We start from the raw sequence: 21,977 nt of genomic DNA on the forward strand, positions 1-21,977 counted from the left end.
GACCCCATTTATCCCTGTCTCTACATTCCCCACCCCCACCCCTCCCCCCACACTCTCCTGAAATGTCGAAAATTTTATACGAGTTACAAATACAATCTTTAAAGTTGACTGTGTTTTACCTCTCAAGTGGACATTGTCCTGAACTACAAGTTAACTCCTGTTTCATGAGCCCTGATGAAAAGTTTTAAGGTGCCATAATGCAAATGCTCTTTGAACTTTCTGTGCGTAGATATTTTAATCAGGCATTTAGTTTTTTAATTTAATCCCACATGCAAACCAAGATTGTTTCTTCTCCCATTAACCCTCTTCAAGCTCAACTCCCTACAAGTTGCAGTTTTTCCTTCCTTACAGTTTGCTTCTGTATCCATCTTGTCCACCCCATGTGTCTTTCCCGAATCCTCATTCTTCCCAACATCCCTTATTTCTCCAAGTCTCCCTCTATTTTGTCCCTCAACCCTGCTGTTGATGTGTTTCCCCTTCTCTTTTTACTGTTCATTTTGTTCTGTTACATCCTGATCTGTTCTTTGTTATAGCTCCTCCATGAGCTTCGACCTTGTATACAGAAATAAAAAAAGGCCTCTTTGGGGAGATTATGATAGTGTTGACATGACATTTCTCTTTTTGCTACAACAAAGAAAATATAATTTCAATTGCTTTTTAAAAAGTGATCTAAGGATCATGAAGGAGCTTGGACAAATCACATGTGGGACAAGTACATGTATAGAAGTACAGAAAAAAAAGAATAAGTATGAATCAAAATATATATATATATATATATATATATATATATATATATATATATGTACATATACAAACATAAATACATACGTACACAACTGGTCTAATGTTTTAGAACACCCCCATTTTTCCAGTTTTTACTGAAATTTAAGCAGTTCAAGTCCAGTGAATAACCTGAAATGGGACAAAGCTAAGCGTTAAACTGCCAGAGGTTAAAAAAAAAGTTTAGGTTTCCAAAAACTGAAAAATAATGTAAATTTCAGACTTGTTAAAAAAGGTTATTTTCAGGGAACAAGTAATGGGTTAGGAACTGCAGCTGTTCTGCAGTAATGGAAGTAAATTAAGCATTGAAAGTTGATGCAAACAATTCCTACAGGTGTCCCAACTTTTGTTGATTAGTTACAAACCCTCTGTCTGTATAAATCAGTATTGGAACAGAATGTGTTGCAACACCCTCTGGAACATTATTTGGACAATATTGCACTGCAGGAAGTAGTATATTGCGATCATAATGGCGAGAAAAAGACAATTAACAAAGAAAGACAGACAGACCAAAATAACCCTTAAAAGTGCAGGTCTTTCCTTTACAGAAATTGCAAAGGAAGCCAAGGTGTCAGTGAGTACAGTTTCTGACACCATGAAAAGGCACTTGGAAACTGGAGGAAACTCTGACAGGAAGAGATCTGGCAGACACAAATCAGAAGACAAATTTCTGAGTCAACAGCTTGCGTGATCGACGGCTCAAAGGACAGAAGTTTCAAGCATAGCTGAACACTGGTCGAAGAAAGGAAGTCTCAGTTTCAACTGTGAAGAGAAGACTTTGAGCTTCAGGTTTGACAGGTCGAGTGTCAGTAAGAAAGCCATTGCTAAGATGGCAAAACAAGACAAAGAGGCTTGCCTGGGCCATGAAGCACTGCCAGTGGACTATTGAAAACTGGAAGAAGGTCTTATGGACCGATTAATCAAAATTTGAAATCTTCGGTTCATCACGAAGGGTTTTTGTATGCCGTCAAGTTGACGAAAGGATGGTTCCTCAGTCTGTGACACCAACTGTCAAACATGGAGGAGGAAGGGTGATGATTTGGGGCTCTTTTGCTGGATCCAGAGTCGGCGACTTGCACAGAGTGACTGGCACCCTGAACCAAAAGGGCTACCACAGCATTTTGCAGCGCCATGCAATACCCTCTGGTCTATGCCTAGTTGGTCAGGGGTTCATCGTACAGCAAGATAATGACCCAAAACCTACCTCCAGACTATGTTAGAACTACCTTAGAAGAAAATAACAAGACGGTAGGCTTCAAATCATGGAATGGCCAGCACAGTCTCCAGATTTAAACCCCATCGAGCTGGTTTGGGATGAACTGGACAGAAGGGTGAAAGCAAAACAACCGACAAGTGCAACACATTTGTGGGAACTTCTGCAACAGTGTTGGGAAGAATTTTCAGAACAATATTTGATTTCCATTGTAGAAAGAATGTCACGGGTATGTTCGGCTGTTGTATCTGCAAAAATTGGCGACTTTGATGAGTCAAAAATTTCGATTAAATATTGTTCAACAAAACGATTCCATGATTTCTTTTATATCTGCAATTGTTTATTTGTTCTTTGATTTAATTTCAGAGTACATTGAAACATGAAACTGCTTAAATTTCAGTAAAAAACTGCAAAAATGAGGGTGTTCTCAAACTTCTGACCAGTAGTGTGTGTGTGTATATATTAGTATATGAAAATATATAATGTGTGTATATATATATATATATATATATATATATATATATATATATATATATATATATATATATATATATATATACATATATATATATATATACATACATATATATATATACATACATATATATATATATATATATATATATATATATATATATATATATATATATATATATATATATATATATATATATATATACACACATTATATATTTTCATATACTAATATATAAACATATATTAATCCTCCTCTGTGTTGCTAAAATAATAATCCTGGTTATGTGCATGACACAAAAACATACCTCTTCTTCTTCTTTCGCCTGTTCCCCTTAGGGGTCGCCACAGCAGATCATCTGTATGATCCGCATAGTGATTTGGCACATGTTTTATGCTGAATGCCCTTCCTGATGCAACCCTGGTCGCCTCTTATGACACAGGGATATGGTACACCTATTTTAACCGGGGTATACACCGGCCCAGTATACTGGTACTCATTTTGCCGACCTCGGAAGGATGACAGGCTGAGTCAACCTCCTGGTGTATTAATTCAGTAGCCCAACGGGGCTTGAACTCAGGACCTTTTGGATCCCAAGCCACTGCCCTAACCACTGCACCAACACCAGGCTTGACACAAAAACATACCTACTGCTGATAATTGAAAACACCTCACTGCACTTGAAAATGTAGGGACAGGAATATTGTACATACTGTGAATGGTAGAGACTTGTAATAGCCTCTCCCACGTGCTGGCGGCACTACACGATACACATTTACATGGAGAATTTGGATCTCTCCCCCCTCCTCCAAGACAACCGGCAAAGATAAAAGACCCCAATATAAAAAATGGGGTCATGCTGATCCGATATAGCAAGTATGGATGCAATCCTCCCACAACTGTTGGAGGAGTGGCATGACAAACAAACGGGAACAGGAACAACGCAGGGCTGAAGGCCCTGCCAAATGGCCAAATGGCCTTCTTATGCATATATTTATCTGTGTATATTTGTGTAATGTTGTTAAGATGGGAAGAAATGGCAAGGGAAGGACAGAGAGTTCAGAGTGAGGGTGCATGTCGTTGGAAGAGAGAGATTTAGATGTTGGGAAGGGGGGATTGAGGACTTGGGGTCGGAAGGGGTGTAGAGTGCTTGGGGTTTGGGGCAGTTGACGACTTGAAGAAGAAATGGGAAGGGGATGACAGAGGTGGGTTGGGGGAGGTAGTGCAGTGAGGTGAGCAAGTTGGGATTGAGGAGTTTGAGGCTTTTGGGGGGGGGGGAGTTGAGGACATTGGGTTGGGAGGGTGGTTGAGGATTTGAAGAAAGGGGAGGGGAGCACAGTTTGGTTGTGGTGGGGGGTGCAGCGAGAGGAGAGAGTTGGGAGGGGGGTGTGTGTGTGTGTGTGTGTGTGTGTGTGTGTGTGTGTGTGTGTGTGTGTGTGTGTGTGTGTGTGTGTGTGTGCGTGCGCGTGATTCTTCCAAGCATGGTATGGGAGCTGGTCACATTTTACATTCACATTTTACATTATGCAGCATTTACATGGGTCCCAGGTAGTCCCTTTCAGTCTTTTGGGTCCGTTGGGTCTTTTGTGTTCTTGAGGTATTTTGAGTCCTTGGGCTGATTTGATTCCACTGGATCTTTTGGTCCTCACGGTCTTTTCTGTTCTTTGTTATATTGCTCAGAGTACATTGAAGTACATTTGAAGCTGATTCTCGTCCACCCCATGTCAACAGCTTGCGTGACAGGCGGCTCTCGACGATTCAGCAGATCCATCAACGATTAAACAACGTCATAATATGTCATGGCCCTCTCGACATTGCCGCAAGTTAGTCTATTCTTGAGTTAGTGAGAGCACAATGTCTGAAACCTCACTCTAGATATTTTGGGTGTTTGGGGTCCTCAGAATCTTTTGCATCCTTGGGGTTATTGGGTGTTTTGGTTCCTCAGGGTCTTTTGGGTCCTCTGGTTTTTTCAACTTTTGAGTCTTCTGGGTCTTTAGGTCTTCAGGGTAATTTGGGTTTTGGGGCCCATTGGGTCTTCAGGGTCATTTGGGTCCTTGGGCAAGGGTATTTTGGGTCCTTTGGGTCAATTAGGTCCTCGGGATCATTGGGGTCTTTTGGGTCCTCGATTCGGGGGGGGGGTCTTCTGGGTCCTCTAGGTACGTTAGGTTAAGTACGTCAGGTGACGATGTGACAATTCAGGGGGACATCAGCTCTCCAACCAATGGGTGAAGAGCAGATATACATAAATACATAATGGCATGCACTTGCTCCATTATATATAGATAAAACAGCGTGTTTCAAAAAGAGTGATGCAACTTTAAATGTTTATTTGCAAAGAAACAGAAACCTCAGAAACGTGAACCAAACATTCCTTGAAAGCTTATGACATGCTATTTTCTATCACAGATTGCTATTGCAGTAAGTCAACGCTCGAGTGATGGAAGAGCACAATGTCTGAAATTGGCATTTATGCCATATCCTTGCAATTGACATTCTTGATGTGTGCCCTCCACGGTTCAGACAGGCAATGATCCGAACTCCAAAGTTCTGTCCAACTTACCTGGAGGTCTCATGTGGCACTGCCTGGAGGTAATGTGCACCTCCTGCTTCAGATCAACCAGTGTGGCAGGGTGGTTGGTGTAGACAGAGCCCTTGGCAGCCCCCCCCCCCAGAACCAGTAGTCCAGAGGGTTCAAGTCTGGGCTATGGCGTGCCCAGTCACGAGCGGTACCCAGGGCAAGGAGGCGGTTTCTGAAGAGCTGCCACAGGAAAGGGATGGTGTCACCAGCTGTATGCGGGGGTGCACCATCCTGCATAAATCAGGTCATGCTGAGCTGGTTTGGGGTGACCCTTTGGGCTCGATCATTATGGAACTTCTGGAGCATTGCCCGGTAGCACTCACCGTTGATCGTCACTATCCTGCTGTTGTCATTCTCAAACCAGTAAGGCCCGAGCGTTCCCCATCTGGCATTGAAGGCGCAGAAGCATGTGACTTTAGGCCCTTTCACGTACCTCTGAGTGATCTCCTAAAGTGGTTCTGCCCCCTAGAAAATGTTGTTGTGGTTGTTGATGGTACTAATAAAGTGGAAGTGGGCTTCATCACAGAACCAGATCAGGTCGATCCAGTGTGGGTACCGCTCCATCATGTCACTGAGCCAATTGCACATATCGTCTCCTTCTCATGCCATCTTGACTCCGTTTATGCCTAATAGAGATGATGTATGGGAAAAGTTTCAGTTCCTTAGTGAGGCTATGCCAGACTGATGTTGGTTTGATGCCGAGGTCTCAGGAGCGCCGGTGGTGGGACTTCTTGGGACTGTCCACTGCAGAATCCTGAACGACGTCGATGTTGGCTTGGCTCTAGGTTACTGATGCTGGCCTGCCACTGTTGCCCTTTCCCTGGTTGTGTACTGTACCATTGTGCTCAAAATGTTTCACAATACGTTGGATGGAACAATTTGTGGGTCTGTCACGTGTTCTGAGGTCGTATTCCTGGCCGAACCTCCGGCGGGTTTCTACATATGATTTAGTCTCATACCACAGAACCACCACTTTTGTCTTCTGCTTCACTGTCAATGGCAAAGTTGAGCAACAGAGCTACAAATCCCATGGAACAAATAGCACGATAACAACACCAAACCCTGAAAAGCAAAACGGTATCTGTCAAAAAACAAAGAAATGGCAGGAAGTTAAATTTGTATCAATTCATTTTGAAACGCACTGTAGATGTGGTGAACAAAAAAAATGGAACAACTGGGTAAATGAGGGATAACGGGTAAATGAAAGCAACGGTTTCCACACAGGTGTGGCCCATGTGATAATTAAGTAAATAACATCCCAGAATTGCTTCGGGCCAAGTAAAAATGCTGTGCAGGTGGAGTTGGCTATAAATCTGGCAAGCATGGCTGCAAGAAGAGACTTCCGTGGCTTTGAAAGAGAGGTGATTGTTGGAGTGCTTTTGGCAGGAGCTTCTCAATTTGCTGATGTTTTCATGAGAAACGGTGTTTAAGGTGATGTCAGTGTGGAACTCCAAAGGAAAGAGATCATCAGCAAATGGCAACAGTGGGCTGAAGTACCGACTCCAGGATTGTGGCATTGGTGCATCAATTTGAAGTGCAAGGCAAAGCAGGCGAGGAACTGCAGATCAATTGACTGTAAATTTCAACCTGGGGAGCAAGCAGCCAGTATCATCAATAATGGTCCACAGAGTGGCATCCCAGTCATGTTCAGGTATGGCAGCATGTGCCAGAACAGCGCGTCGCTGCGTCCACTTTCCTTCGGTACTCCAGGAGCCTCTGTGTGGCCATCCCCCAGGCAGATGCCAGGCCCATCCCCATCTACTTGAGATGCCGGTCAACCTGCTGCAACCAGGAGGCACATGGTCGGCCCATTGGCCTCCTCCACTCACGAGACTCCCTCGCTCACAGAATTTGGTGAGCAGGATCAGCGTCAGGAAAACAAGCCACATGTCCATACAGCCGCAACTGATGCTCACGGACTAAGCAGGTAACAAATCTCATCCGAGTCTCTATCAGCAACCGCTCGTTGGAAACAAAATCCGACCAGCGATAGCCAAGGATTCTCCGAAGACACCTGGTACCAAAGCAAATTAAGTCTCTGTCTCAGATCCTTGGTCAGAGTCAAAGTTTCGCATCCATAGCGCAAGACTGGAAGCACCAAGGACCTGAAGACTCAGACTTTCCTCCTCCCGCACAGGTACCGGCAGCGCTACACCCCATCATCCAGTGAATCCATGACTCCCCAGGCCCGACCCAGACGTCGATTGACCTCTGACTCACAGCCAGCAGAGACATGAATATCACTGTCAAGGTAAGTGAATCTCTCCACGACCTCAACATCCTCACCACAAACAGACACAGACAGGACAGCAGCATCCAAGATGTCATTGAAAGCCTGAATCTTAGTTTTGACCCAAGAAACCCCTAATCCCAGCGGCTCTGACTCCTCATTCAGCACCTCGAGGGCCTCCAAAAGGATACCTAAAGTCCACGCAAAGATGACTGCATCATCTGCGAAATGAAAGTCCGAGATTTTGACATTCCCAAACGATGCACCACAGCTTGATCTCTCCGACATCCTCCCGAATATCCAGTCCATAAAAGTGCTGAAAAGTGTGGGGGCCAGTACACACCCCTGACAAACTCCAGTAACAACTGGAAATAAGTCAGAGATGGTACCACCACAGTCCCAGAGTAGAGTTCAGACATCAGATGGATCCATTTTGGTGGCACCCCACGAAGACCAAGAATCTTCCAGAGGGCATCCCGATTCACTGAAGAAAATGCTTTACAGAGATCAACGTCGGCTGCAAGCAGCCCCTGCCGAAACTCTCGTCTGCGTTCGGTGAGGACCCGAAGAGCAAGGATACGGTCAATCGTTGACCTCTTTGGTGTAAAGCATGACTGCTCTGGATGCTGGTGCTCAAGTAGATGGTGGCGAACCCTATCAAGAATTATCCGAGCAAAGACCTTGCCCGACACTGAGAGCAGCGTCACCCCTCGGTAGTTGAGGCAGTCTTGGTGATCACCCTTCCCTTTCCAGAGAGGGACAACAATGCCCCTCTTCCAATCAGTTGGGATGATGCCTGTGTTCCAGGCAGAGCACAAAACTGCATGCAACGACACGAGTGCAGCATTTCCACCAGCCTTGAGAAGTTCAGCATGGATGCCACAGATCCCTGGAGCTTTGCCCCGTTTCAACTGGTTCACCGCAGCCTGTGTTTCCACAAGAGAAGGTGGACCACAGTTGATTGGAGGGTCAGCAACAGGGATTGTAACACCCTTGACGTCCAACTCGACAGCTGGTGGATCAGCCTGGTACAACTACTGAAAGTAACCGGCCCAGCGGGCCTTCACTTCAGACTCCTCTGTCAAGAGCCTACCACTCTCTGCTCGAACTGCAGTGCTCTGAGGGATGGGCTTGGATGAACGCAATGCGTGAATTCCCCTGTAAGTGGGACGAGAATCACCTGTCCACAGGTGATGCTCTACCCCCTCACAGATTCCTCGCACATAGGCCTCCTTGTCCACCCTCAGTGCACATACAGTTTTACGCCTCAGCTCCCTGAACAGCTCAGCTCTGCCATTCAGCCTGGCCCTGCGACTCTGGTCAATGTTATCCAGTGTTCCTTGAGAGACAAAATTCTTCTTTGCCCTGCGGTGAGTTCCAAGACATCCCCCGGCAACATCAAGCACGGTGGTCTTGAAGGCACTCCACAACTCTTCAGGACCCCCCAAAGCACCCAGACACCCCAAATGTCCATCCAGCCTGTTCGCAAACTCCTCACCGGCTCTCTCATCCTGGAGCTTGCCAACATCCAGCCAAGGCTGGGATGGTACCATTCTCCAGGATTTAAGGTGCAGCTTTAGAGTTGCTACAACAAGCCGGTGGTCAGTACTGAGGAACTGAGCACTCCGGTAGACCCTGCAGTTCTGGATCATCCTCCAGTGACCATCAACGAGGACATGGTCAATCTCCTATGCCACACCGCCAGCGTTGGAATACCAAGTCCAGCGATGAGTTTGTGGGCACTGAAACCATGAACCAGCCACCCTAAGTCCATGACTTCTTGCAAAGTCAAGGAACTTAGTGCTATTCTGGTTCATAGCTCCTGACCCATGGGGACCAACACATGTCTCATAACCATCCCTATCAGTTCCATTCGATGCAGTGAAATCGCCCAAGACTAGAACTGTCTCTCTTCTGGGGGCACTAATCAACCGCAGACTCGAGCGTGGCGTAGAATGCATCCTTCACGGTGAGATCTCTCACCTCAGTCGAAGCATAGACAGAGACCAGGGAATTGACACCTCAGGAGTGACAAATCCTTAATCTCATAATACGCTCGTTGACCGGTATTCCCTCAATTATCATTGGGGTCAGCTTATTGGACACAGCTACAGCAATTCCTTGAGTATGTTAACCATCAGAGCGACCAGACCAGTAGTATGTGTAACCACCCGCCATGATCTCGCCGCAATCCGGTCTCCGAACCTCAGAGAGTGTTGCAATACCGATGTCCAAACGCTTGAGTTCAGATGATAACAGAGACAGGTGATCATCCTCTCTTCGGAATAGGACATTCCAGGCACCCACCCGAAGGGACCGCCTCAGGTTAACCCAAGGAGACCACCGTCTGAGGAATGACACCTCAGCACCACTCCGTCACACTCTCCCGCAATCTGACCCAGGAATGTTACCCTGTGGTTTCCCTCCTATCATCAAAGATTGGGGGTCCTGAAGGCTTTGCCAACAATCCCATCATCCGGTGAGCTACCCTGAGAAGAGAAGCTGCACAGGAGGTACTCCCACAGAGAGAGTTTTTAGATTTTTTTTGCGTTTTTGTGTTTTTCGGAATGAAGGGTTTTACGGTGGCCGGAGTTTGCAAATCCTGCCACCAACCTCCGAATAAAAAAGTAACCCAACTGTAGGAGGACGTCCGCAGACACAGTTGGGCACTAGATATGGATGGCTGTTGGCTCACAAGGAGCTCCTCCGCCCTTTGACAGGTTTTGTTTTTAATCCTGCTGGGTGTCCATATCTAAACACCCTCCTCACCAAAAAACCTGGTGGGCGAGATGGTTTCGTCGCCGACAACCCGACCATGGAACAGGTTAGTACAGGTTTACATGGTACCTGTAGCAGGTCACAGATCGAACCTGACCTGACTGTAACAGTCACGTTGCAGTGCACAAACTGCTCATCACACCTGGCAATGCACATTTGTGAATCCATTCGTTGAAAAAACACACTACTGCGGACTGCGGACTACTGAGCAGTGGTGAGATGTGATATGGTCCGATGAATCATCCTTCACCATGTTCTCGCCAAATGGACGTGTGCACATATAATACTGACAGAACTCCACAACCCTGAATCCTGGGTTTCAGAAGTGAAAAGTTCTGGTGTTTCTGTAATGTTGTGGGGTGCTTCTTCGTGGCATAGTTTGAGTGCGTTCATTCCCATAGAATGCAAGGTAAATGCCAGTCACTACTTAATGGTGCTGAGTCATCATCTTCACCCCATGTCGTAGCATTTCTTTCCTGCTGGGAGGCGTGTCTACAGGATGATGATTCCCCCCTCCACAGAGCATGTGTGGTCACTCAATGGTTTGGTGAGCATGACACTGGTGTTATCCATATGTCATGGCCCTCTCAGTCACAAGATCTGAACCTAATCAAGGATTTATGGGATATTCTGGAACAACAACCGTTTTTGTGCACATTAAAGCTAAATTGCGTCAATGAAGGTGACTATGAAAAAAAATTTAAACTATATTGCCCATGCCTCGTTAAAATTTATGTATATGTACAAAATTTCACATCGATCTGTTAAGCGGTTCTGATGACTTAAGACGTTATTGATTTTCAATCCAATATGGCCACCAGACAACATCACCGATGGTGTCATAAGTTTAATTCTTCACACACATTGGGTCGTAGATCAGATATAGAAAGTTTCAGATATTTCAGATAATTGTTGCTGGAATACCACTTCACCCATGAAATCATCATTGCCATCCCACATACTCCTTGATGAGTTGACGACGTATGCTAAGTTTCAAGATGTTTCGTTAAGCGGTTTCGGAGATGTCCAATTTATTTTCCTTTAATCCAATATGGCTGCCATACCATGTGACCATGATGTCAGGGTTTTCAATAAATATTCGCCATGGAAAGTTCCTTCTATATTTCAAGTTTTACATTGATCACCTTCGGGGGAGACGAGAGTGCACACTTGTGTATATTGTTCCAGTGCTGAGATATTCCCTTTAACAAACCACCACCCCTCCTTTCCAACTAGCTAAAGTAACGTTGTACCACTGCAGTAATCAAAAATAGCAATCGATAACTTGACCGAAAGTAATAAGTAATCTCGATTTATCAAAATATGTGGTATCACCCATCCCCTACTCGACGGTGTAGTGAGAAGTTGAGGCTATTACGGACATGGTTATTCGGGTTAATGGTGGAGTAGTGGATTATTGGGAAAGTCTACGAGGTAGACCAGATGTTATTAATGATATGATTGAAATGTGAATACATCCATTAATTACTATTGCAATGTGAGTATGTCTATCAATTACACCGAAAATATGTCTGAAGCCTCGGTCACTGCACGTATGTACGTCTATTAATTACATACTGTTTGAACACGACTCCTGGAGCTGTACTTGCATCAATTTTTTGAATTGCATGGTATTGGACTGTGAGTACAGCGATTAGTTATGTATTATTAGCCCCCTTTGGATTTTATCCGAAACGGGGGCTTATGGATTTGGTCTCGATTTTCATGTGTGTGTGTGTGCGTCCGCAACCATATATCGGACATGTATGGACCGATTTTATTTGTACTTGGCACAAAGACAACACATGATGGTGAACAGAAGCACGTCATTTTTATTCGACATCAGATCCAAGATGGGTGGCTGGTGGCCATTTTGTTACTTAAATGTGTCCCCAACCATTTCGCAGACGTGCATGGTTCAGTTTTGCTCAAACTTGGCACAATCACAGAACGTGACGGCATACACGTGCCCCTCACTTTAATGTGCGATCTGATCAAAGATGGCCGTCTGGTGGCCAGTTTAGTTGTACATCAATATGGGCTAGCCCTTTAACTCCGAACAGAAAAATCAATAAAACAATTGGGGCTGTGACATTTTATGTCTTTTTTTTACTTGTTGTACAGTTGACTATATCTTGACCTTTCAATTTGACTTTTAGACCTTTCAGACCATTAAATATTTGGACATCCATACCTTTAGGTTTAGACCTTTTGAGACCTTTCAAACCCTTTGACCTTTTCAGACTTTTAATTTGCAATCAATGACCTTTAATTTAGGAAACAATGTGCAAACTCCACACTTATAGTAGTGACTGAGAGTAATGATTAAAGTATAAAGCAGATTGGTGGCCTGTTTTTTTTTACCGCCTCTTCTCCGATATTGCTATCTCAGTCCTCTGACCCTCCACAGTAACAATAGGATGCGTCTCTTCATCCAGTAACCCCTCCTAGTTAAACCTCTAAAATCTACACTCACTTTACATCCTACTGCCCTCCTGAAGTGGTGCTATCCCACTCTTGCCTGCAACAATTCAAGCAGGTGGCAGTGCACTACCATCTCATCCCTCATCATTATCCACAAATCTTTTTTTTGCCCCCTTTAACCCTACCATTTTACTTTCAGGTTGCTGTGTTTCCTCCTCTTCTCTTTTTCCTGGTCATTCATGCCTTTGCTTATTGTGCCAACTGTCCGTTCATTGCCCTTGTTAATTCCGTCATCTCGCTATTGCATGAGCTTCAATATTGTAAAGAAAAAAAACAACAAACAATAAAAGTACATTTGATTTGAACCTCCAATCTCAGAATCAAGAAGCCTACACTCAACTAGAAATCTCAAACAGGCTATTTATTCAAACGAAAACATTGTTTAACCACAGGAAATCAGTTAATGTCTGTGACACATCCAATAGCATGGCTTGATTATCCAGATTTTGACATTGACATTATTAAGAGGTTGAAAATATAAATATATAACTGTGATGATATTTGTTGGCATGGATCCTTGTCTAATATATTTTTAATCAAACATTTTAAAACTGCTATGTGGACTGAAATTTTCAAAAATCACATTTAGCATGAACATTATACACTGTTTGAGCAAAGGGCTTGATGTCCATACCTCATGATACCAACCTTTTCCCTGCCTTCCTATGTTCCAATAGATATGTGGAGCCTTGAGTTGGTTGCTTATAACTGGAACAGGCATCCCCCAAGAAGCTCGCCTTGGCCAAGGCTGGGTCATGTTTGTGACTGTCACGACGTTTATCCTGGCTGCAATCCTATTCCTGCTCTACCTGTTTTCCATTCCCAAGGACACATTTGCATGGGTGGTGTTGGTATGTAAACTATGGAGAATGATCTGTGCTTTTGAGTACAGTTTGCTTTGCTGCACATATTTGGTTTGGTGGTTTTTGACTTGCATTCAGAAACCACAGACGTGTGGGTTATAGTCCACGCCTCTGTTGGGAAAGGGTTAGGAGGAATTTTTTTTGCTGTTTTGGGGAAAGGTGATGAAGGAGGAAAGTACAAGAATGAAGAAAACTTTCCACAAGCAAAAAAAAAAACATTATTTAGAAATACTTTTCGATTTGATTTGATGTACCAAACTCTGTTACAGAGCGTTGATGCTGCCGAGGCATTTTCTTTACACGCGGTGGTTTGGCATTGCCTTCCCAGCAGTAGTTATGGCCGGAATTTGGGATTTGGCCATGGTGCAGGCGATATCTCGCATATACTTTGTGAAGGACACTGTGGGAGCTTTAACGTCCAACAAGTAATGCTGGCCAATGGGACAACAGTTCAATGCCCATTCGAGGGACAGCACACACATTGATGAAGCACCATGTCTGTGAAACACCAGGATGACAGTTTAAAGCTGGGCTGAGATTCAAATCCAGGCTAGACAGCATTGAGGCAAGCATGCGTACCTTTAGGCTATCCTGCCAGCCCATAGAAATGGAGAGAGAAGAGAGAGAAGAAGAGACAAATGAGAATTTTGGTATAATGGCAACTTGTGTAAACAAAAAGTGTAGAATACAGATGTACAGGTATTGGACAAAAAATTGAAACACCAATGTAGTCACTTAATCGGGCATTGGGCCACCATGTGCAGCCAGTATAGCCTGTATGCACCATGGAATGGAGTCCACCAGCATTTAGAATTATGCAGGAAGGAAGCGGCCCCATTCTTTCATGAGAAAGTCAATCTCACACCTGTTTGATGGAGGTGGAAAACGCTGTCTCAGGCATTGTTCTAGAATATCTCATAAATGCTCGATTGGGTTCAGACCTGGTGACTGAGAAGGCTATGACATATGGATAACATCAGGGTCTTTCTCATCAAACTATTGGGTGACCATACCTGCTCTGTGGATGGGGAATTTGGGGACATCTCTTCTTGCAGCCATGCTAGCCATTATTATAGGCAACCAGGCTTGTGCAGAATTTTTATACACTAGTACCCGGAGGATTTGCACTCCGGCCACCGTAAAACCCTTCATTCCGCAAAATGCAAAAACGCAAAAAAAAATCTGAAAACCCACTCCGTGGGAGTACCTCCTGTGCAGCTTCCCTTCGCAGGGCAGCTCACCGGATGACGGGATTGGGGCAAAGCCTTCGGGACCCCCAATCTTTGATAGGAGGTAAACCACGGGGTAACATCCCTGGGTCAGATTGCGGGAGAGTGTGTCGGAGTGGTGCTGAGGTGTCGTCCACCAGACGGCGGTCTCCTTGGGTTAACCTGAGGTGGTCCCTTCGGGTGAGTGCCTGGAATGTCCTATCCCTAAGAGAGGATGATCACCTGTCTCTGTTATCATCTGAGCTCAAGCGTTTGGACATCGGGATTGCAGCTCTCTCTGAGGTTCGGAGACCGGATTGCGGCGAGATAATGGTGGGTGGTTACACCTACTATTGGTCTGGTCGCTCTGATGGTTACCATACCCAAGGAGTTGCTGTAGCTGTCTCCAATAAGCTGACCCCAATGATAATTGAGGTAACACCGGTCAACGAGCGTATCATGAGATTAAGGATTCGTCACTCCTTAGGTGTCATTTCCCTGGTCTCTGTTTATGCTCCGACTGAGGCGAGTGATCTCACCGTGAAGGATGCATTCTACGCCACACTCGAGTCTGTGGTTGATCAGTGCCCCAGACGAGATACACTTCTAGTCTTGGGGGATTTCAATGCATCGACTGGAACTGATAGGGATGGTTATGAGGTGTGTGTTGGTCCCCATGGGTCAGGAACTATGAACCAGAATGGCACTAAGTTCCTTGACTTTGCAAGAAGTCATGGACTTAGGGTGGCTGGTTCATGGTTTCAGCGCCCACAAGCTCATCGCTGGACTTGGTATTCCAACGCTGGCGGTGTGGCAAAGGAGATTGACCATGTCCTCATTGACGGTCGTTGGAGGATGATCCAGAACTGCAGGGTCTACCGGAGTGCTCAGTTCCTCAATACTGACCACAGGCTTGTTGTAGCAATTCTAAAGCTGCACCTTAAATCCTGGAGAATGGTACCATCCCAGCCGAGGCTGGATGTTGCCAAGCTCAGGGATGAGAGAGTAGCTGAGGAGTTTGCGAACAGGCTGAGTGGACACTTGGGGGGTCTGGGTGCTTTGGGGGGTCCTGAAGAGTTGAGGAGCGCCTTCAAGACCACCGTCCTTGATGTTGCCGGTGGATGCCTTGGAGCTCACCGCACGGCAAAGAAGAATTTTGTCTCTCAAGGGACACTGGATACCATTGACCAGAGTCACAGGGCCAGGCTGAATGGCAGAGCTGAGCTGTTCAGGGAGCTGAGGCGTAAAACTGTACGTGCACTGAGGGTGGACAAGGAGGCCTATGTGCGAGGAATCTGTGAGGGGGTAGAGCATCACCTGTGGACAGGTGATTCTCGTCCCGCTTACAGGGGAATTCGCGCATTACGTTCATCCAAGCCCATCCCACGGAGCACTACAGTTCGAGCAGAGAGTGGTAGGCTCTTGACAGAGGAGTCTGAAGTGAAGGCCCGCTGGGCCGGTTACTTTGAGCGGTTGTACCAGGCTGATCCCCCAACTGTCGAGTTGGACGTCAAGGTGTTACAATCCCTGTTGCTGACCCTCGAATCAACTGTGGTCCACCTACGCTTGTGGAAACACGGGCTGCGGTGAACCAGTTGAAACGGGGCAAAGCTCCAGGGATCTGTGGCATCCATGCCGAACTTCTCAAGGCTGGTGGTAATGCTGCACTCGTGTCGTTGCATGCAGTTTTGTGCTCTGCCTGGAATACAGGCATCATCCCAACTGACTGGAAGAGGGGCCTTGTTGTCCCTCTCTGGAAAGGGAAGGGTGATCGCCAAGACTGCAACAACTACCGAGGGGTGACGCTGTTCTCAGTGCCGGGCAAGGTCTTTGCTCGGATAATTCTCGATAGGGTTCGCCACCATCTGCTTGAGCACCAGCATCCAGAGCAGTCAGGCTTTACACCAAAGAGGTCAACGATTGACCGTATCCTTGCACTTCGTGTCCTCACCGAACGCAGACGAGAGTTTCGGCAGGGGCTGCTTGTAGCCTATGTTGATCTCTGGAAAGCGTTCGATTCAGTGAATCGGGATGTCCTCTGGAGGATTCTTGGTCTTCGTGGGGTGCCACCAAAACTGATCGATCTGATGTCTGAACTCTACTGTGGTACTGAGAGTGCTGTGAAGTGTGGTGGTACCATCTCTGACTTATTTCCAGTTGTTGCTGGAGTTCGTCAGGGATGTGTACTTGCCCCCACACTTTTCAGCACTTGTATGGACTGGATTCTAGGGAGGATGTCGGAGAGATCAAGTTGCGGTGCGTCATTTGGGAATGTCAAGATCTCGGACCTTGACTTTGCAGATGATGCAGTCATCTTTGCGGAGACTTTAGACATCCTCTTGGGGGCCCTCGAGGTGCTGAATGAGGAGTCGGAGCTGTTGGGATTACGGGTTTCTTGGGTCAAAACTAAGATCCAGGCTTTCGGTGACATCTTGGATGCTGCTGTCCTGTCTGTGTCTGTTTGTGGTGAGGATGTTGAGGTCCTGGAGAGATTCACTTACCTTGGCAGTGATATCCATGTCTCTGCTGGCTGCGAGTCAGAGGTGAATAGACGTCTGGGTCGGGCCTGGGGAGTCATGGATTCACTGGATCATGGGGTGTGGCGCTGCCGGTACCTGTGCGGGAGGACGAAAGTCCGAGTCTTCAGGTCCTTGGTACTTCCAGTCTTGCTCTATGGGTGCGAGACTTGGACTCTGACCAAGGATCTGAGATGGAGACTTAATTCCTTTGGTACCAGGTCTCTTCGGAGAATCCTTGGCTATCGCTGGTCGGATTTTGTGTCCAACAGCGGTTGCTGAGAGAGACTCGGATGAGACTTGTTACCTGCATAGTCCGTGAGCGTCAGTTGCGGCTGTATGGACATGTGGCTCGTTTTCCTGACTCTGATCCTGCTCACCAGATTCTCTCAGCGAGGGAGTCTCATGAGTGGAGGAGGCCAGTGGGTCGACCACGTGCCTCATGGTTGCAACAGGTTGACCATCATCTCACGGAGATGGGGATGGGCCTGGCATCTGCCTGGGGGATGGCCAGACGGAGGCCCCTGGAGTACCGGCGGAAAGTGGACGCAGCGACGTGCTGTTCTGGCACATGCTCCCATACCTGACCCTACGGGCCCGTAGGGGCGTAAACGACGACTGGATTGGGGAATTTTTTTACCCCGCCCCTCTCACCCACCCCCCTTCCACCCCATCTCTCGCCCCCTCCTCTCTCAGTCCAGTACCCTCCTCGTGGGAGAGGCGTGCCAGTATGTGCAGCTTCGTTCCTTCGCTCTCGTAAACGACGACTGGATTGTTGTATTTTTTCAATTAGATTGGACCAACCGTATCATAAATGGCCATAACTTGGGAAACACCTGGGAAACATACTCAGGTCCCCAGCGTCAATTGTGACGTCATATCAAACGAAGAAGAATTGTGACGCCCCCTCTCTCTCGCCCCCGAGTCTCGCTCCTCCTCTCTCCCCCCTCTCTCTCTCACCCCCACTCTCATCCCCCTCTCCTCTCTACCCCTCTATTGAATTGTGACGCCCCCTCTCTCTCACCCCCCTCCTCTCTCACCCCTCCTCTCTCAGTAAATGTATTCACAAAAAATAAATAAATAAATAAACATTAATTGTGACGTCATTAATGACGTCATAGCACCGTGTCTTGTCATTGGTCGACAGATAAATGGCGGTAACTTGGGAACCGCTCGTCCGATTGATATCAAACCTCAAAAAGGCACATCTGCGGGGCCCCAGCAATATTCCTGGCAAGTTTCAATCTGATCGGACTGGCGGTCGTCGAGAAACTGCGGTCACATACAGACACACACACACAGCTGGAATTATAGATAGATTTGATCGGACCAACCATATAATAAATGGCCAGGACTTGGGAAACCTGGAAAACAGCAGAAATGGATAAAGAAGAACGATATCAAACCTTGAATCAAATCAAATCAAATCAATTGAATCAAATCAAAGGATATCAAATCAAACTATATCAAACCCCCTTCAAACTGGGGACCTGAGGCACATACTCAGGCACGACAGGAAAAAAACAGCTGAAACAGATGAAGAACGATATCAAACCTTGAAAAGGCACATACTCAGGTCCCAGAATCAATTGTGACATCATATCAAAGAAAGAAAACAAAAAGGAAGCATTGTGATGTCATTGGTGACGTCATAGCACCGTGTCCTGTCTGGTTGACAGACAATATATTGGTCGCTATTGGTTGACAGACATTGATCATTGTATCACGTCATTCTTTTTATTACTGCCAATTATTGTGTTATTATTATTAATATGCTGTTATCATTATTCTGAGAAAAAAAATGGCATAAGGTGATAAGGTGGAATGACACTTCAGCTGCCATATATACACCTTTTCAACACTGAAAAAATCAATAAAATGGCCGTAACTTAAGAACCGCTCGTCCGATTGACATCAAACCTCGAAAAGGCACATCCGTGGCACCCCGGCAATATTCCTGGCAAGTTTCTTGGCAATATTCCTGGCAATATTCCTGAAACTGGCAAGTTTCTTGGCAATATTCCTGGCAATATTCCTGAAACTGGCAAGTTTCAATCAGATTGGACTGGTGGTCGTCGAGAAACGGCGGCCGCAGACAAACAGACAGGCACACACAGATTGCTGGAATTATAGATAGATGACCCAAAGCATGCTGGGATGTTATTTGCTAAATTAACACATGGGCTACTCCTGTATGGAAGCCATTGCTTGAAGTCCCTCATTTACCCAGGTGGTTACATTTTTTTTGTCCACTACCTGTACGTTTACTAAGAACATACAGTTCTATGAATTACAAATCATCATACTGGGTTAAGCAACTTCAAATAGGATGCAAAAGGTGTTCATACAAAGCATCATTTAGACTTTCCTCAGAAATGTAGAGGCTACAACTTTATTTTTTAAATCTTCAACTGTCTCAAATGCTTGGATCCAGCCAGTAACTGTTTCTACATTCATATTTGTGATATTTTGACCCATTTGGAAATTAGAATTGCAACTTAAAAAAACTGGTCAATATGTGCTAATAACCTCACAACTTCCAAATTCCTACTTCATAAATGAACTTTTCTTAAAATATCAGAGCAGCACCGGGATACAAAAATTTTAAAAGATACAGAAGTTTTCACCGGTCGACAGGTCAACTCGGTGCAAATGCACAACCCCAGAGATAATCACGTGAACTTGGTTTCCAGGGTTGGTCGATTAGAATATGAAAATAAGCCTGTTCTCCAACATTTACAGATCAGGAAGACAATTGTTTACGTACATTTTTGGATTGCATTTCCTAAAATAAAACATTTGGAACTAGTTATGCTTCTCTCACCAATTGAAGCTTGGTCATCGATTTTCTTGAGCACAGATCTCTATATCACCAATGGCAGACAATTAATCGGTGTAAATAAACTGTAGATTTTTAGATGCAATGATTATCCCTAAGATCGGATTAACTTAAAGAAAAGACTGTTCAAGAATCACCTCAAAGCCCACCACCCAACCTTCCCCTGTTTTAACGAAACAAATGTTTGATGATCAGTCAAGTAATGATGTTAATATTTTGGAAGTAGTATGTGAAATACAGGAAATAAGAACAATGTTTTCAGCAGTTAAATGCTACAGTGTACTTTAAATGGAAACTGAAGTGACGTTTGTAAAACAATATAGAAGGATCACTGGTGGTGCTAAAATTACGATGCAGATAGCATCTTGTCAGATATCATCAAATTTAGAGCTATACTCTTCCACAAATATCAATTATATCTACATTTTTAAATCGTTTACAATTAAAACGCTGACGCAGATGATTAATGCAATTGTTATTTAACAAATGCATTTTATTATATCATTATTGGTCTTTTATCAACAGGACACCTGCTTTTATTGCATGGCCTTCGTGTTCTACTTCAGCGCGGCCGTGCTCCAGGCCAACACCACATCGGAGACGTGGAGAAATAGCTATATGAACTACGAACTTAATGCAGCTGCCACTGTAAGTTTGCTCCTCTCTTATTACAGTAAACTATGAGCATGAAAATTAAAAATTATTTTAGCAACTCAGTTTAAGTAAAACGTTTTTGTTCCCCCAATGTATCGAGTTTTGTACAATTTGCAAGAAGAATAAATTGATTACGTTTTCAAATGATCATTTACATATATTTACACACATCCCATTTATATTTACATATTTATTATGATCTATTATATCATTTATATCACTAAAGTTTCAAATTTTATTCCCAGTCTCCATTCCTCCCTGGGTAAATAATAAGACGTCCTCGATGCTCGAGCATGCCCACACACTATGTCTACACTTGTGTTTGTTTCATTCCCACAGTCTTATCCATGATTGTGTTTCTCGGCTCGAACACATCCAAACGAAAACCTTCCTCGAACCAAAGAAAACAGTTTAGATCATCTACCATGAAAAGCTTAAAGAAGTGCTGACGTTTCAGGACTTGCCCTTAATGCCCTTGAACAGCTCCGAGGAAGGCAAGTCCTGAAACGTCAGCACTTCTTTAAGCTTTTCATAGTGGATAACCTGTCCGTGAATGGCTCCGAGGAAGGGCAAGTCCCAAAACGTCAGTGCTTCTTTAAGCTTTTCATGGAGGATAACCTAAACTGTATTATTATTTTGTTTGTTATACTCTTGCACAGTCAACACAGACCATGAGTTCTGTGCAGAAATTAGCCATGACCTCCCAATAACTTTCACCTCTCAGTAGCAAATCAGCATCTTTTCTACATAATCATCTGAGATATTTAAATCTTACAAGAACCTCCAGCTTAACATTGTAGCACAAGTCAGGCTCAGAAAAGCAGAACAAAATTGTTAAAGTCCAGTGAGAAACATTTGATTTGCAGCAATATCTTCATTTGCTAGCGAGGTATCGTAATGTTGGATGATCTTTGATACAATTAAACTTATCAAACTTTACAATAAACTTTACTGTTGCCTCTTCTTTTCCCCCCTTTTCCTATTCAACTTGGAAAAAAAAAATCAACAGGTGTTCATCTTTATAACTACAGTGCTGTATGGATTCAGTTCTTGCATAAGCCTCACACGCTGGAGACAACGAAGGCCTTGCTAAGAAGTGCTGCCATAACACAAGGAAACTACAAATACACAATGGCACCAAGTTAAATTAGGCAACCTATAAATCCCTGTTGCCCAATAAAGGTTTTGGTAAGCTTAGAGGTGAAACATCAAACAATTCCATGTGGAAATGTGTATGACTATCAAAAATGCACACAATTTGTGATGTCAAGCTTATTGGCTGCTTTATGGCATTTGTTTTGAGGGTATATTATGAATAACCTGCTCACCTGGCATGCTCAATTAAATGAGCCCAAAAAA

The 21,977-nt window shown here is 44.8% G+C and overlaps 1 protein-coding gene across 2 annotated transcripts in view; it reads left to right on the plus strand.

Moving 5' to 3' along the window:
• Positions 1-21,977, plus strand: part of LOC147035209 (myelin and lymphocyte protein-like) — a 52,129-nt gene that overhangs the window by 28,322 nt on the left and 1,830 nt on the right. For both annotated transcript variants that reach the window (XM_085895411.1, XM_085895402.1), the window contains exons 2-4: positions 13,216-13,389; positions 20,490-20,612; positions 21,628-21,977. The exon at positions 21,628-21,977 is cut by the window's right edge and continues 1,830 nt beyond it. In XM_085895411.1, coding sequence (XP_085751537.1) covers positions 13,216-13,389; positions 20,490-20,612; positions 21,628-21,711 — 381 coding nt within the window. In that variant the 3' untranslated portion in view covers positions 21,712-21,977. The remainder of the gene's footprint in view (positions 1-13,215; positions 13,390-20,489; positions 20,613-21,627) is intronic.

This window comes from Eptatretus burgeri, chromosome 1, assembly GCF_056783735.1.
Source record: "Eptatretus burgeri isolate ZD-2024b chromosome 1, Ebu_testis_v1, whole genome shotgun sequence".
Classification (NCBI taxonomy): Eukaryota; Metazoa; Chordata; class Myxini; order Myxiniformes; family Myxinidae; genus Eptatretus; species Eptatretus burgeri.